Source organism: Ostrinia nubilalis, chromosome 30 (genome assembly GCF_963855985.1).
Source record: "Ostrinia nubilalis chromosome 30, ilOstNubi1.1, whole genome shotgun sequence".
In the NCBI taxonomy this organism is placed as follows: Eukaryota; Metazoa; Arthropoda; class Insecta; order Lepidoptera; family Crambidae; genus Ostrinia; species Ostrinia nubilalis.
Window position 1 is genome coordinate 4,635,298 of NC_087117.1, and position 17,320 is coordinate 4,652,617.

The 17,320-nt window shown below is 42.6% G+C and overlaps 1 protein-coding gene across 1 annotated transcript; it reads right to left on the minus strand.

The window, feature by feature from the left end:
• Positions 1-1,738: 1,738 nt before the first annotated feature.
• On the minus strand, positions 1,739-17,120 carry LOC135085928 (protein C-mannosyl-transferase DPY19L1). Its single transcript, XM_063980712.1, has 16 exons — positions 16,879-17,120; positions 14,263-14,513; positions 13,374-13,582; positions 13,258-13,328; positions 12,611-12,806; positions 11,745-11,930; positions 11,556-11,575; positions 11,026-11,215; positions 9,023-9,206; positions 6,672-7,576; positions 6,050-6,150; positions 5,285-5,447; positions 4,638-4,772; positions 4,231-4,365; positions 3,475-3,600; positions 1,739-1,904 (listed from the first exon to the last, which is right to left on the minus strand). The coding sequence occupies exons 1-16, from the start codon at positions 16,985-16,987 to the stop codon at positions 1,739-1,741; spliced, it is 3,147 nt and encodes a 1,048-aa protein (XP_063836782.1). The 5' UTR covers positions 16,988-17,120.
• Between the last annotated feature and the right edge of the window lie 200 nt (positions 17,121-17,320).

Genomic DNA, 17,320 nt, shown 5'->3' on the forward strand with positions numbered 1-17,320 from the left:
TGTAAAGCCCGGTCTGTGAGCACGTAGAATTTTGTCCAATGATCCCAAGCTACGTATCCTTATTGTTCGCGCGTAATTATATTGCTGTCGCGACTGTGCGACGGGCGCCCGCAGTGAGTGTGCGAGCGCGACAGCAACATAATTACGCGCGAGCGATAAGGATGGGTAAGCTTGGGGTAATTGGACAAAATTCTACGTGCTCGCAGACCAGACTATAGATCGGTGTATTTTTGGTGAGGGTAGATCAGTGTACATTTAGTGAGGGTAGACAAGTAAGATGTATTTTATGGGGATAGTTAAGTACATACGTTCTTCGTGAAGGTAGTTTAGTGATTATTCCGTGACGTTTTTGCGGGGCCGGGGTAGTCCGGATTCCGGAATGTATTTAGTGCGGGTAGTTAAGTGATTATGCATTTCGTGAAGGTAGATTCAGATCAATGTACATTTAGCGAGTGTAGATCAGTGTATAGTTACTGAGAGTAGACCAGCAGGATGTATTTTGCGAGGGTAGTTCAGTATGTATCATTTTTGTGAAGGTAGTTCAGAATGTATATTACTAGGGTAGTTTAGTACTTATTTAGTAAGATAGTTTCTCATGCATTAATTTGTGTATATTTCACAAGGGTAGTCCAGTATACTTCGCGAGGGTAGTCCATAGTATTTAGCGTGGGTAGTATGATAAACCAGTATGTAATATGTACATATATGTATTTTGCAAGAGTAGTTCAGTATACGTTTCAGGAAGGTAAATCAGTGTCTATGTATATTTTACAAGGGTAGTCCACTACATATTTTATGACGGACCAGTATGTATTTCGCAAGGGTAGTCCAGTATACTTCGCAAGTGTAGTCCATAGTATTTAGCGCGGGTAGTTCATACTTGGCGTGTTCATTGGTTCTGAGCGCGGGGCGGCGGCCCCGACGAGTCTAGATGTCAGGTGTCGAAACTGCGAGGCATGTACCTGGAATGGAAGTTCAATGGATTTTGAATCTTATAAGAGAGATATAAAGTTCGAAATCAAATGCTTATTAAGTCGACCCGCTTATTGCACTTGAAAATTTCGATTGGTTCATCCATAGAGATATAGAAATGCCAACTAATGCACTGAGTTCGAAACTCAGTGTCGCATTAGAAATTCACACACACAAAGTAATCAAAATGCGCTCATTATCCACTGCGGTAACAGTACTCAGCGTTCGAATAATCTTTAGTACTACGCAAGCAATGCAAACTGTTTACATTATGATGTCGCTGCTGTCATCATTGCTTTCACGAGCAATGTGTTCTGTTTTTGGGCATATTGCTGCGACACCGGCCCCGTCCCCTTGTCACATCTCCATTTAGTTTCTGTGATCTGTGATTCCAACTCACCTCAGGCTGACGTCATGCAGCCGATGCACAGTGTACCTCCTATTCCGGAACACCGGGTAGAAGTGATCAGGCGCGCGCGTGAGTAACGCACAACACAGCAACGCGGTTCACTAAGCACAGTCTAGCTAGCACAGGTAGCTGTGCACAGTGCAAGTATACACCATAGCCTACAGTCCAACTAAAGTCCGGTCGCCAAGCACATAGAATTTCGTCCAATGACCCCAAGCTCGCACACTCACTGCGGCCGCCCGTCGCACAGTCGCGACAGCAATATAATTACGCGCGAGCGATAAGGATGGGTAGCTTGGAGTCATTGGACGAAATTCTATCTGCTCGGCGACCGGACTTTAGCATAGATTCTCTAACTCACCTCAGGCTGACGTCATGCAGCCGATGCACAGTGTACCTCCTGTTCCGGAACACCGGGTAGAAGTGATCAGGCGCGCGCGTGAGCAACGCACGACACAGCGGCGGGACAGCGCGGGACGTTTGAGTCACACTGTCCCATATGTCTTCGAACGTGCAGTTTTTGCTGCGGGACAAATTGGAAGGTTGTAGGAACTCATTTGCAATAGGTATAATGAAATAATATTTTAAGGCTGAGTAGCACCCTCATTGTAACCGTGACTAAAGTCCGGTCGCTGTCGAATTTCGTCCACTGACGACCCCAAGCTACTCATCCTTATCGCTCGTGTGTAATTATGTGACTGTACGACGGGCGGCCGCTGTGGGTGTGCGAGCGCGACAGCAATATAATTACGCGCGAGCGATAAGGATGGGTAGCTTGGGGTCATTGTACGAAATTCTATCTGCTCGGCGACCGGACTTTATAACCGGTGTTTTTTGTATGAAGTTTGACACTTTTGACGTTTGTTTTTAAAGTAAGATAGCGCAACCTAGCTAAGAATTTCGTAGTTCGTGACACGCAATGTAGCCAATAAGTACGCAGCACGTCTTTGTTACAATTGGAATAAGGTTGTGTTGCCAACTTTTTGGTCATTTTGGGTGTAACGGACTATTTGACACTACATAGCTATATTAAGTATATTTTTTATCAATTCAAATTCAATCTAAAGTCAAAGTCAAAGTCAAAATTTCTTTATTTGTTTAGACTAATAAATAGTTCTTACAAATCGTCATTTATGCTCTTAAGGAGCCTCTACATGTCTCATAATCTTTTTACCCTACCAGCGCTTCGAGACCAACATTTGGCAAGTGTTGAGAAGAAGCGCCGCAACAAACTCAGACACCACTGTCTGCCGGTTAATATAAATAAATAGAAATAGTAGTAGTAGGTAAATTCGATTCAGGAGCAGTTCACTGAATTTACCATGCATTCTTGTATATCATAAGAATGGGTATACAAGATTGCGTGGTATATTAAACAAGGTAGTGACGTGCTAATATCTAGACTTACATATTAAGGTACTAGTAGAAATGACTCGCATACATAAATTTGAATAACTTGGATTGACCAGTCCCCGAAAGCAGCGCCTGTTCACAGACATGACGAGTGAACCAGCCATCGCTTCACTCGACCATATTAGAGGGAATGTAACGATCATATTAGAGGGAATCTAACTGACAATAGTGATTGACTTTCTTGCGATTCTATTCAGCATTGGCCCACAGAATCAGTTAAAGGTTTATAATGCTAAAAAGTTATCTTCGATTGTGTTTAAAAGTCAAATAATTGAAAATTTAATTTTTTTCAATAAAATATATCAATACTCGTCGGCCCAGTGTCCACCTTATAGCCTTGACCACACGTACCGAGTAATCGGGCGAGACGGTGCTCTCGGCCGAGTACTCGGTATGTATGAACATTACGCCGAGTGCTCGAGTATGTGACTCGCTCACCCAACTGTCTCGACCGAGTAAACATTTTACTGTCTCGCCCGTTTGCTCGGTACGTGTGATCAAGGCTTATGGGTGGACGTCACACGCTGCGTTTTCCGGTACGTACGGTACGGACTTCAAAAAGGTAGCAGGAAGGCGCTGGATGCTGGCCGCTACCAACCGGTCATAATGGAAATCATTGGGGGAGGCCTATGTTCAGCTGTGGACGTCCTGTAGCTGAAATGATGATGAATAATACTCACTTGCTCTTCCCATAGCAATACTGCCACTCCACCACCAGATACGTGGTCTTCAGTTTAGTGAGCTCTTCATACAGTTCTTCAGCTGTGAACCTGCCGTACATTTTGTATACGGCGTATGTGCGCTGCCTGAAAATACAAGTAATACAATAGTGATTAGAATGCCATCATCATCATCATCATCATCATCATGGAGCCTAGACAAAGCTAACGTGACAGTTAAAATAAATAAATAAAACACTTTTCGTTTGCCTCCTGTCACATAAAAAAAAACGTTTGTTTTATTTTGATGCAATGATAGCCCAACGGTGTCAGTGTCAGACAACAAAATAATAATATGTACTACGTACAGAAAGTTTCATTCGCGAAAGTATTTAAAAAATGCCTACTCAATGTCGTCAACAATATGGTGTAATTTAGCTCGTATCAGAGGTGGAATTGTGTAAAGCAATCGTAATCATTTGACAGTTCATAACGTACGATTATTCTGTCAAACGCTTTGTATACCTGACTTTATCGTACGTTATGAACTGTCAAATGATTACGATTGCTTTACACAATTCCACCTCAGATCAGAGTCGAGCATCGTACAAAAATATTGGACCATAGACTACTCAGCAAATATTTGTGAAGACATTAAACCATAAACTAAAGATAGAAACGACCTCGACAGAGAGGTTACTTAGCTCAATCGGGTTGTCAGCACGTTCCATAGAGTAATTAAACGCTATAAACTGACTAACAATAGAGTATACTGACCTGGCGTCATGGTGTTCATAGTTCGGGTGCGTCACGACGGGTCGCCGCGTGGACAGCACGACGGCCGCCATGAGAGGCATGCTGCCGGCGAACGCTGACGACGGTTCAGTGTGCTCGCTGACCCACTGGAGGAGGCTACTGGACGATATACTACTACACAAGGGGCGTTATCACCCACAAAAGGGGCGTTATCACCCACAAGGGGCGTTATCACCTACAAAAGGGGCGTTATCACCCACAAGGGGGCGTTATCACCCACAAGGGGGCGTTATCACCCACAAAAGGGGCGTTATCACCCTCAAAAGGGGCATTATCACCTACAAAGGGGCGTTATCACCCACAAAAGGGGGATTTTCGCCCAAAAGGGGCGTTATCACCCACTTTGGGAAAGGCTCAAGTAGACATACCTGGCGTCATGGTGTTCATAGTGCGGGTGCGTCACTATGGGTCGCCGCGTGGACAACATGACGGCGGCCATGAGAGGCATGCTGCCGGCGAACGCTGACGACGGTTCAGTGTGCTTGCTGACCCACTGGAGGAGGCTACTGGACGGTATACTACTGGAGTGCACTACTAATAGACCACTAACTAAACGACAGACTGAAATATAGAGTACTAGCGGCCCCCGTTTTACACCCTTAGGGGTGGAGTTCCGTAAAATCCGTTCTTGAACGGACCACATACTACTGGACTACTGGCTAAAACAAGGTAGGGCCGAGTACGCTACCCTGTGGTACCCCATAATCTACGGTACATTCAGAGCTTAGCTCATTCCCCACCCCAACACGCGAAACACGGTCGCCAAGGTAGCTTTCAAGTAGTTCGAGCGGTGTTCCTCTAATGCCCATGTACTGAAGATTGCGCACCAGAATGGGTATAGAGACCGTATCGAAGGCTTTTTTCAAGTCGAGGAACACAGGAGAGTACCTAGTATCAACACGTTCCATAGAGTAATTAAACACTGTAAAAGTGCTTTTTTTAAAGCATATTTACAGAAATAAATGAGGTTTATGAGTTTTTTCCTATAAACTAATTAACCATAGAGTAGACTGACCTGGCGTCATGGTGTTCATAGTGCGGGTGCGTCACGACGGGTCGCCGCGTGGACAACATGACGGCCGCCATGAGAGGCATGCTGCCAGCGAACGCTGACGACGGTTCAGTGTACTTGCTGATCCACTGGAGGAGTTCCTCTAGGGGTGGGTCGCTGAACTGGCCTGCGGAGTTGAAACTTCTATAGTCTGGTCCGTGAGCACGTAGAATTTTGTCCAATGACCCCAAGCTACCCATCCTTATCGCTCGCGCGTAATTATATTGCTGTCGCGACTGTCACCCGCAGTGAGTGTGCGAGCGCGATAGCAACATAATTACGCGCGAGCGATAAGGATGGGTAGCTTGAGGTCATTGGACAAAATTCTACGTGCTCACGGACCAGGCTTTATACAGGGTGTCGCTTTAAGTATGGATAAAAAAAGGATTGATTCTATGGCTTATATGCTAAATTTTCTGATTTGAATAATGTGCAAATCGCACGAAGCTATAAAATTTCTTATTCTAGCAATACAATAATTTATATTATTTTATGATTTTGGTAAGAATACAATTGATTTTATTTGTACTTTTTTGTAAGTATACAAGCAAGTTTGTGGGAATGGGTTCATGTTTGCTGACTTCATGCAAAAAGTAATAAACGAATTTTGATGAAACTTCACAATGATATAGCTTATAACATCAGAATAGTACCTAGGTCAAATTTTATTGAAAATGCGCGGTTGAAATCGCGGTCAAGAACTAGTAAACTAATAAATTAATAACTTACCAACGTACGAGGTCTCTTTGTTCACATTCTCGAATAGAGCAATGCAGACTGGCACTAGAAGGATTCCCCATAAAAACGGAATATACTTCTTGTTGGGTAGCCTGAAAAATAAGTTAGGACAATATTATGTATAAGTATTTACCAATAAGTTAGGGTACAAGCTTTGCTTTTAATTTGGGACTAGGTATGACCGAGTGGGTTAAAATTTCCTAGGATCCATGGAAAACAATACTCAGAGATTATTATAAAAATAAATAAATAAATGTAGATCTATTTCTAAATACTATTGTTATCATCAACTATGTATGTAAACTTGTACCAGCTTTGTCTGTTTAAAAAAATGTAGTATCCATAGACTAGGATAAACTTTTACGTATTTTACTATTGTTTTTATTGCACAAAATGATTTTATTGTGCGGGGAGTCTATGGTATAAGATTTTAAGAATAATAATACTTTATTTTTTATTACTTTCGCGTTCCATTTCAACTAAAATAGATGTCGCGTTAAGACCTGTGTCTTTCTATTTTAGTCTATGGTATACTTACCAGTCTTATCACCTCTAAATACACGTTTTGAACAAATAAATCTACTTTTTTGCAAGAAATACAACGTATACTCACACAAATCTCCAATATTTAGTGTTCATCAGCAGACCAGACACAATACACATTTGCGTCACGAAGAGCAGCTTCAACCGCATTATCAAAGCCGCCATGACACCATAGACAACCATCTGTGCTATCCCATAGAACACATGCGGTTCTATTTCCAAACTTTTCACAAACGCTATAAAATTGTCTTGATTTTCATCCTCTTTGGGCTTTCGCTTCTTCACTTTATTGTCTGTGGTCGAGTTCTCTATGCCACTGTCTTCATCATCTTGTCCATTCCCACTGTCTTGCTCTTTTTCTTTCTGCTCATTCTCTATTAGAGTATCACAAGCTCTTTGGCACCAGAAATTGACCACATACAGAATATTGTAAATCACGAAAGGAATCAAAAATGATTTTAGCAAACGAACTATAGTAGACCACGGTAGGAAGTCATACACGTCGCTACAAGTATACATTAATGTATGAAAACTTTTGTAGTTACTAAATTTCGAATACAACAGCTCCCATATATGCGTATCTTCTTGCACATCCAAGAATTCACTGATTAATTTTTTGAAGTAAATCGATGAGCATACTATAATGAAAATTCTTAACAAAACCAGCCATGCTTCCACGAAGAAGTCCAGTGTATTTTCGACCTTAATTCTCAAAGAACTGAAGAACAAGCAGTATGCGGACACTGATATGAAAAAAGAAACGTATAAGGACGATTTTAGCATGTCATTCCCTTGTAGTAGCAACACTGCTGTGTGTAAGCCACAGAAGTGAGAATGTAGGAAGATGCAAAATGCTTTCATATTGATTATTCTAAGTTGTTCCATGATGAAAAATATGGCGATCTGTGTGAGGAACACGAATTGAGAGAATTGCCAGAATAACAGCGCTGTGCAGTTTAAGAAGAATATTGCTACCTGAAAAAAAGAAGAATGATAGATTAATAAACATTTCATTTTTTTTCAACGTTACAACAAACCAAGGATGTTATGGATATCCGTAACCGTAACCGAAACTTTCGGATATCCGATAGTTTCGGCTGTAGGCAAAGTCAAGCAAGTCCCTATGCTGAATTAAAGATTGCATTTTGAAGTACATGAGTTTTTTCCCATAAGATAAAAGCTTTTTTGTGAGACCAAAAGAAGGTGACAGATACCAAAAAAAATATCTTCTGTACCCATTCTATAAGGCATGAACTATGTTAGACAACTATTGGAATTTGCATTCTATACTTAGCACAGATATCCGTAACCGTAACCTTTTTAGAATGCAACTGTTTGATTACTACTAATTTAATAGAATGACCGCATCTAGCATTGCAAACAAACCTCAGTGTTTTATACCAATGCAATAAATTGTAATAATGTTTAAGAACTTCCTTTGTAAAATGATAATAAATGAAAAAAAAAAACCGAAACTTTCGGATATCCGAAATAAAAAAATATCCGTAACCGTAGCCAAAACCGATATAATATTATTTCAATATCCGTAACAGTATCCATAACATCCCTAATACAAACTTAAATGTACCGTATTTTAAAATCCCTGTCATCAAAAATTTCAAGTCCCTGTTATACTTTAACCACTGCTGCGAGACAATAAATAGGCGAATCATCATCATCATAATTTCATTTCATCATCATTTCAGTCACAGGACGTCCACTGCTGAACACAGGCCTCCATCAATGACTTCCACATCGCCCGGTTGGCAGCGGCCTGCGTCAAGCGCCTTTCTGCTACTAATATGAGGTCGTCGGTCCACCTTGTGGGTGAACGTCCTACGACCTACGCTATACGAGACATTGGTGATACGTGAAAGAACCAGTGACCTTCACCGGTTGGGTTTTTATTGGCAGTCAAGCTGTAGAACCTGGATACACAGGAGTTGTAGCGACGGGAACGAGAGGTGGGAATCATCATCATCATCATTTCAGTCATCGGACGTTCACTGCTGAACATAGGCCTCCCCTAATGCTTTCCACGTTGATCGATTGGTAGCGGCCTGCGTCCAGCGCTACCCTGCTCCCTTTACGATGTCATCGGTCCACCTTGTAGGTGGACGTCCCACGCTGCGTTTTCCGGTACGCGGCCTCCACTCCAGAACCTTGCTGCCCCATCGGCCGTCAGTTCTGCGTACTATGTGCCCTGCCCATTGCCATTTCAGCTTGCGAATCCGTCGGGCTATGTCAGCGACTTTAGTTCGTTTACGGATTTCCTCATTTCTGATTCGATCTCGCAAAGAAACACCAAGCATAGCCCTCTCCATAGCACGCTGTGCAACTTTGAGCTTCTGTATAAGGTCTATAGTGAGAGGCCACGTTTCCGAGGTGGGAATAGTCCCGTTATTCATAAATAAAACTCACTTGCAGCTGAAAAGTGGTCTTCTTCCCATGATCCCTGATCTGGAAGCTGACCAGCCAAGCTTGAACCAGTAGTAGAGGCCACGCGAAGTTCTCCCTCTCATTGGGGGCCCAGTGAACGCGGGTCAGCTCTGAGTGGTTGGCGAAGTATTGAGTGACAGCCAGGAAACCGCCTAGGATGCTCTCGCTGGAACAAAATAAAGTGGTTTAGAAGTCAGTCTGTCTCTTGTCTTTTTAAGTAGATGAATAGGGAGGGACAGAACTAGGACTCGCTTTTCAACTGTTCAACTAAAAGCGTGTAAGGAGCTGTCAAGTGGTTGTCAACATAGAAGACTGTCAAATTGGTTCACTTTTCAATCTACAGAGCTGTCAATCTATCAGGTCATCAATTTTTGCAGACCTGTCAATCTATCAAGTCGTCAATCTGCAGAACTGGCAATCTACAGCATTAATGTTCAGAGCTGTCTAATTATGACACAATAATTTTTTTTTATGCTAGACAAAAGGCAGGTATTTGACCGCAATCGCACCTGGTGTTAAGTGAGATGCAGTCTAGGATGGTACATATCTGCCCTGTAAGTGCCTATTCACTCTCGCCTTGAAAACGCCCGGATTATAGTGTTCAGGAAATACAGCAGCAGGCAGCGAATTCCAGTCCCTAGCTGTTCGCATTATAAAGGAGTCGTCGAAACGCTTAGTGCGAGCTGGTGGAATGTCGACAATGTAGAGATGGTACGCTAGCCTGCGTCTGGTTCCCCGGTGATGGAAGGGGGCTGGTGGAGTTAAGTTTAAATGAAGATCCTGTTATTATTATTATTCATTTTAATGGCTTCAATGGTGAGTATTTGAAGCACACTGGTTTCGCCAAAGTCGAGTGTTTAAAGAAGCACGGTGGACAGTGGAATTTGAAGATTGCCCGGTGATCTGTGTTACTGGACCTGAAAATTGACAGCTGTAAAAACTGACAAAGTTACCTGATACTTTCAAACGCAGGACCTGTCTGTGTAGCACCTGAATAAAGTGACATTGAAGGCGCTATTAACACTGACAGCTGTCAAATTACCTGATGAGATTATGATTATTATGATTATATCGCCTCCAAGTAGAACAGGACCGGCACCCCGAGCCCGTTGCATGAATCCACTGGAGGCAGGCGAGGTGTTGAGGCGCGGCGAGGAGCAGCGGTGTATGGCGAGGAGGACGTCTCTTACCCTCTTAAGTAGATAGAAAGGGACAGAACTAGGGGCTTTTAGTTTGTAACTAATGACCGTCACAGGGACAGAACTTAGGGTTCCAGTGGCAGTGTGTCTTGCTACCGGCAGCCACGAGCGCTCGAGAGGCGGGTTGTCTCTTACCTTCTTCAGCAGATGAAAAGGGACAACACTAGGAGCTTGGAACTGTCTATCTAATGACGTCTCATTCAAGAACTGTTCAACTGCTTGAGAGCGCTCGAGAGGCAGGCTGTCTCATACCTTCTCAAGTAGATGAAAAGAGACGGAACTAGGGGTTCTAGAGGCAGTACGTCTCTTACCCTCTTAAGTAGATAGAAAGGGACAGAACTAGGGGCTTTTAGTTTGTAACTAATGACCGTCACAGGGACAGAACTTAGGGTTCCAGTGGCAGTGTGTCTTGCTACCGGCAGCCACGAGCGCTCGAGAGGCAGGCTGTCTCTTACCTTCTTAGGTATATGAAAAGGGACAGAAGAACTTGGGATTGGAAGTCAGTTATTTGCACTCACGAGGCAGGCTGTTTCTTAATTCTTAAGTAGATGAAAAGGGACAGAAAAGGGGTTTGGAAGTTAGACACTCGCGCTTAAGATTCAGTCTGTCTCTTACCTTCTCAAGTAGATGAAAGAGGAGAGAACTAGTTTGAAGTCAGCAGAGCTATCAATCTGTTGGATCCTCTACTATCAAACGCAGGATCTGTCTGTGTTGCTGCTCTTGATTAGTGGCATTGAAGGAGCTGTCAAAAATGACCGCTGTCAACATTGACAGTTATTAAATTACCTGATGAGTGTGGCGTGCAGGAACACAGCGGCCACAGTGACGCCGGCCAGCCACCATATCGCCTCCAAGTAGAACAGGACCGGCACCCCGAGCCCGGTGCACGAAGCCACTGGAGGCAGGCCTTCGCCCCGGGCCACTGTCAGACACTCCACGTTGGAGGACGTGTTGAGACGCAACAAGGAGGACGTCTCTTACCCTCTTAAGTAGACGGAAAGGGACAGAACTAGGAGCTTGTAACTGTCTATCTAATGACGTCACTTTTAGAAACTGTTCAACTGATGATATAGAGATACTGGCCTGGCAGTCAAGAGCGTTCGAGAGGCAGGCTGTCCCTTACCTTCTCAAGTAGATGAAAGGGGAAAGAACTAGGAGGTCTAGAAGCTGGCTGTCTCTTATCTTCTCAAGTAGATGAAAGGGGACAGAAGAACTTGGGATTGGTCATGAGGCAGTCCGTCTCTTACTTTCTCAAGTAGATGAAAGGAGGCAGAAGTAGGAGAAGAAAATGGATAGATCCAGCTGTCTAAATATACCAGTTGGGTGTTTTAGGGAACTGCCATAATATCAAGCTGTCAAACTGATTGCCTAGTTAATCTACATAGCTGAGCTGAGTTGTCAGTCTATCAGGTCGACGGTCGCAGGACTTTATGTAGTTCCATCTGATTAGAGTGGCTTTGAAAGGAGCTGTCAAAATTGACAGCTGTCAAATCTGTCAAAATTACCCGATGAGTGTGGCGTGCAGGAACACAGCGGCCACAGTGACGCCGGCCAGCCACCATATCGCCTCCAAGTAGAACAGGACCGGCACCCCGAGCCCGGTGCACGAAGCCACTGGAGGCAGGCCTTCGCCCCGGGCCACTGTCAGACACTCCACGTTGGAGGACGTGTTGAGACGCGGCTCGTGACGTCTCTTACCCTCTTAAGTAGACGGAAAGGGACAGAACTAGGAGCTTGTAACTGTCTATCTAATGACGTCACTTTCAAGAACTGTTCAACTGCTTGAGAGCGCTCGAGAGGCAGGCTGTCTCTTACCTTCTCAAGTAGGTGAAAAGGGACAGAACTAGGGGTTCTAGAGGAAATATGTCTCTTACCCTTCTTGAGTAGATGAAAAGGGACAGAACTAGGAGCTTGTAGTTTCTAACTAATGACCGTCACAGGGACAGAACTTAGGGTTCTAGAGGCAGTCTCTGTCTCTTGCTACCGGTGGCCATGAGCGCTCGGGATGCTGGCTGTCTCTTACCTTCTCAAGTAGATGAAAGGGGACAGAACTAGGGGTACTAGAATCTAGAGACAGTCTGTCTCTTACCTTCTCAAGTAGATGACAAAGGCAGAATTAGGAGATTGTAGCTTTCGAACTAATGATGACCAGTCACGTTCTTAAACGTGAGTTTATTCTATCCCAAATATTGGAGGTGTCAAGATATGAGGTTATCAACGTGAAGAGCTGTCAAACTGGTTGTCTTGTCTATCTACAGAACAGAACTGTTAATCTACTATCAAGTAGAACCTATCTGTGTAGCACCTGGAATAAAGTGGCGTTGAAGACGAAGCTGTCAACATTGACAGCTGTCAAATCGGTCAAAATTACCTGATTAATGTGGCGTGCAGGAACACAGCGGCCACAGTGACGCCGGCCAGCCACCATATCGCCTCCAAGTAGAACAGGACCGGCACCCCGAGCCCGGTGCACGAAGCCACTGGAGGCAGGCCTTCGCCCCGGGCCACTGTCAGACACTCCACGTTGGAGGACGGGTTGAGGCGCGGCTCGTTACGTCTCTTACCCTCTTGAGTAGACGGAAAGGGACAGAACTAGGAGCTTGTAACTGTCTATCTAATGACGTCACTTTTGAGAACTGTTCAACTGCTTGAGAGCGCTCGAGAGGCAGGCTGTTTCTTACCTTCTCAAGTAGATGAAAGGGGACAGAACTAGGGGTACTAGAATTTAGAGGCAGTCTGTCTCTTACCCTCTCAAGTAGATGAAAGGGGACAGAACTAGGGGTACTAGAATCTAGAGGCAGTCTGTCTCTTACCTTCTCAAGTAGATGATAACGGCAGAATTAGGAGATTGTAGTTTTCGAACTAATGATGACTGACCAGTCACGTTCTTAAACGTGAGTCTCATCTATCCCAAATATTGGAGGTGTGAAGATATAAGGTTGTCAACGTGAAGAGCTATCTACAGAGCAGAACTGTCAATCTACCATTTTAAGAGCTGTCCATCTACTAGCTGTCTACCTGTCAGGTTTTCAACTGTCAAACGCAGGATCTGTCTGTGTTGCTGCTCCTGATTAATGGCGTTGAAGGAGCTGTCAAAAATGACAGCTGTCAAAATTGACAGTTGTTTAAATTACCTGATGAGAGTGGCGTGCAGGAACACAGCGGCCACAGTGACGCCGGCCAGCCACCATATCGCCTCCAAGTAGAACAGGACCGGCACCCCGAGCCCGGTGCACGAAGCCACTGGAGGCAGGCCTTCGCCCCGGTCCACTGTCAGACACTCCACGTTGGAGGACGTGTTGAGACGTGGTTCGAAGTAGCGGTATATGGCTCCGAGGAGTACCTGGAAGATTAATGTATCTAAAGCCCGGTCTGTGAGCACGTAGAATTTTTTTTAATGACCCCAAGCTACCCATCTTTATCGCTCGCGCGTAATTATATTGCTGTCGCGACTGTGTGACGGGCGCCCGCAGTGAGTGTGCGAGCGCGACAGCAACATAATTACGCGCGAGCGGTAAGCTTGGGGTCATTGGACAAAATTCTACGTGCTCGCAGACCAGACTATAGTTTAGTTGCTGAGTCAATTGAGATACTTTTAAGATCATGTCAGGAACAGTTGTTACCAGTAGGTCTGATATGAAAAAAATACTTTTGTTGGATATCCATTTATCGAGGAAGGCTAGGCTTTATTCCATCACAATGCAACCAATAGAAACAGTGCTTCAATAAGAAATGTTACGAAAACGCGAAAAATTATTCAAACTATTTTTACGCGTATTAAGTCGTGGGCACAGCTACAATAGTTAATTATGACAACAATGGCTAAAATTTACATAAAAGAAAAATATTTAATAGACAAGCTGTTGAGTTTCTCTATAAATAAATGATTCGTCTTCGTCCTTCGTCCATTTACAGAACTAGAATGAAGTGATTTAAAAAGTTGGGTCCTAAAATCATTGGTTAAGTTTACTCTTGTCAACTCTCTATTACATAGGTTGTGAAGTACTTGTATGTGGTACAAACCTCAGGGTGTATATTAAACCGATTCAACGCATTCACATCCTTCGGGAACTCCACAAGCTTATCGTACATCAGTTTAGTGATCCCTGCCACGAATGGTTTCTCCTCCACCACGGTTTTGTAGTACGAGTAGTAGAAACCCATCTCGGTCCGGAAAGACATCTCCCGTTCGAGATCTGAGAGGTACGCAAAGTTGCGATCGTTGTCGAAGAGTGTTGATGCATATTTGTAGTGGATGTAGCCTAGGATCAGGGCTGAAAAAACAGAGAATTGATAATTATATTAATGAATATCTTTGGACAACTTCGCACAGTGCCATCTAGTCCCAAAGTTATATTAAGTAAAGCTGGTAGGGCCCAAAAGATAAGGAGACATGTAAAGTGCCCCATAAGGGCTACTTTTTATTTTTTTATTATTTACTATATTTTGACGTTCATAAGTGCCATTTGTGGTCTAAATTGAATAAATATTTTTGATTTTTTTTTATTTTTAAAGAAATATGAGCTTTAAATGCATTATAACTATAGGTATTTGTGTAGTCAGTAGTGTAATTTTGTAAAACATTAAAATAATAATTAATGCAAAGAGAAATAAAGCTGCCTGAGTGTCTTCAACATTACTGTCCCTAAGACTATAACTATACAAAATAATCAAACATTCTACAGATAGATTCAAATTCAAATTTTCCTGTGCTTTTATAATTTCTACACCAAATACTATGGCAGAATATGTAGAAAATTTTCATTACAAGAACTATTGCAATCATATTCTATGAAATAAATATGAAATAAGAAGTAGAGATGAAACGGATATCCGGTAACTATCCGGTAGGCCGGATATCCGGCCTAAATTTACTATCCGGCCGGATACCGGATAGTAACTCACTATCCGGCCGGATACCGGATATTAAAAAACTACGACAATTTCCTATTAATAAAATGAAATACATTAAATCTTTGAGGTAAACATCAATAAAATGGCTTATAATAATGACGGCTTTTATTTAAAGTCCAAAAAGCCCTATTAGGGCTTTAAAAAAAATAATTTCTTTTTATATGCTATTCACTCTATGACGAATACATAAATAGTAAATATCTGTTAAGTCGAAATATTGCCAAATAATTTTTTTTTTCACTGATGGTCTGATGTCATCATGATGCAGTTCAGTCAGATTACGCAGCAAGTAAACTACACTGGCGAGCAAAAGTATGGAATCACTTACATGAAGTTGTTTCCACGCGATCTTGTGTACTAACGAATTTGTTAGTAATAAAAAAAGTCACACCATTTTAAAGATTAAACTTTTAACTTTAAATACCAAATTCATTTAAATCAGACCAGTATTTAAAAAGATATCCCGGCTGATGTGAAGAAGTAACGAAAAAGACATGTATCAACTGTTTGATACGTCGCGATTGCGGCCTATTTACCCACTATAAAAGCACGTGTTTTCGGATTTTTGCTTTCACACGTTGATCCATACACATCTCCGCTTTTTTTGACACTTTACCTGGGATTCTACACCTTCAGAAGCAGCTTAAATCGTTGCACTATTGCAAGAAGGGCTCAGGCTCAGCCAGCGGGCTGTCGCACGTCAGCTCCACATAGCTGTTAGCAAGTGGATAGTTTGTCTAAGATATAAGCAATAGAATTTGACTCCAAAAAGGCCTGCCACAGGCTCGAAACTGACGGCAGGTCATAAGCACGCTTTCAATTAGCTCGCCATACTTTTGCTCGCGAGTGTAATTTAATTTTTGCTATACAATCACACACTCACGATGGCAACCGAAATCGCCCGAATTGATCTGCCCCCTAGACAAGTGGCAAAATATGACTTTCTATTCGGACTGATTCGATTTTCGAAAAGTGTGACTAGTCTAGTCTACTAATAGACCCACTGATCGCGTTCAAAGCACCTGTGCGGCGCTAAACTTGTCACGACATGCAACTAGACAATGGGCCAACTATCCGGCCGCCGGATATCCGGCTATCCGGCCTAGCAGCTGGCCGGATATCCGGTATCCGGTATCCGGCCAAACCACTATCCGTTTCATCTCTAATAAGAAGCACAGAAAACTCAGATCTTAAAGACTTATCACATGACATTGTATATCTGTGGGAAGATAAGGAAAGTACCAAATATTTTTCTCTCAAAAGCATCATTCAGAACAAACATGAAGTGGTTACAAATAGGATGAATTTTACATAGCATAAGATTGTGTAGATGGGCTTTAATCTAAATTAAGAACACATAATATGCAATTTTAACCTAACATAGTTTATTTCAGAGAATAAGCACGCAAAAAATTATACTGTCCAAGTTAGGCTGAGAAAAATGCACACAAAACTTAACAAGATTATCTATGTTTACCATTTTTATACATTTAAATGAGCTTTGTGATACGTATTTTATGCAGTTAGGTTGATTGTAGGCCATATTCAGCATCTTACTAAGAAGGTAGAGAGCAAACTTGTTGAGCGGTAAGTGTTTCAGTAACATACCAATCTAAGTACACGTTACGGGTTTTTTTCAGTTGTTTTAAGAGTAAATACAGAGTTGTTTTACATGTTTCAAAGGCAATAGGGCTAAATAGATTTAGAAGCAATAAAATAACTTACCGATAGTGAAAAGCAGAGCATTTCTTGGCCAACTTTTCTTCGGCTTCTCAACAACTTTTATTTCGGTACTTTCAGCGTCGACTTTCACTTCGGCGACGGGGTTTTCCATCTCGTCGGATTTAGGAGTTAAATTAAACTAATAAACACACTTGAATTCATTTTAAACAGTGAAATTTTCCGTAAAATTTTCCTGAAATTCGGAAAAACACGGTTTCGCAACGAACGAAATCAAGATTTTTGACGTTTGTTGACAAACTGTCAAGTTAAGTTGTCATGAGGTGTGTTCCACTATTTGCCATTTTGCTATATTTTAAGAAATCTTCGAGCAGACAGAATGGAGCCGACCTTTGTCTGATATGGCTTGTGGCCATAAATAAGAGGTGATTCCAAGTCTAGAATGCTCACTGTGGTTCCTTCCAACTGTGCTCCCAACCAATAAAGA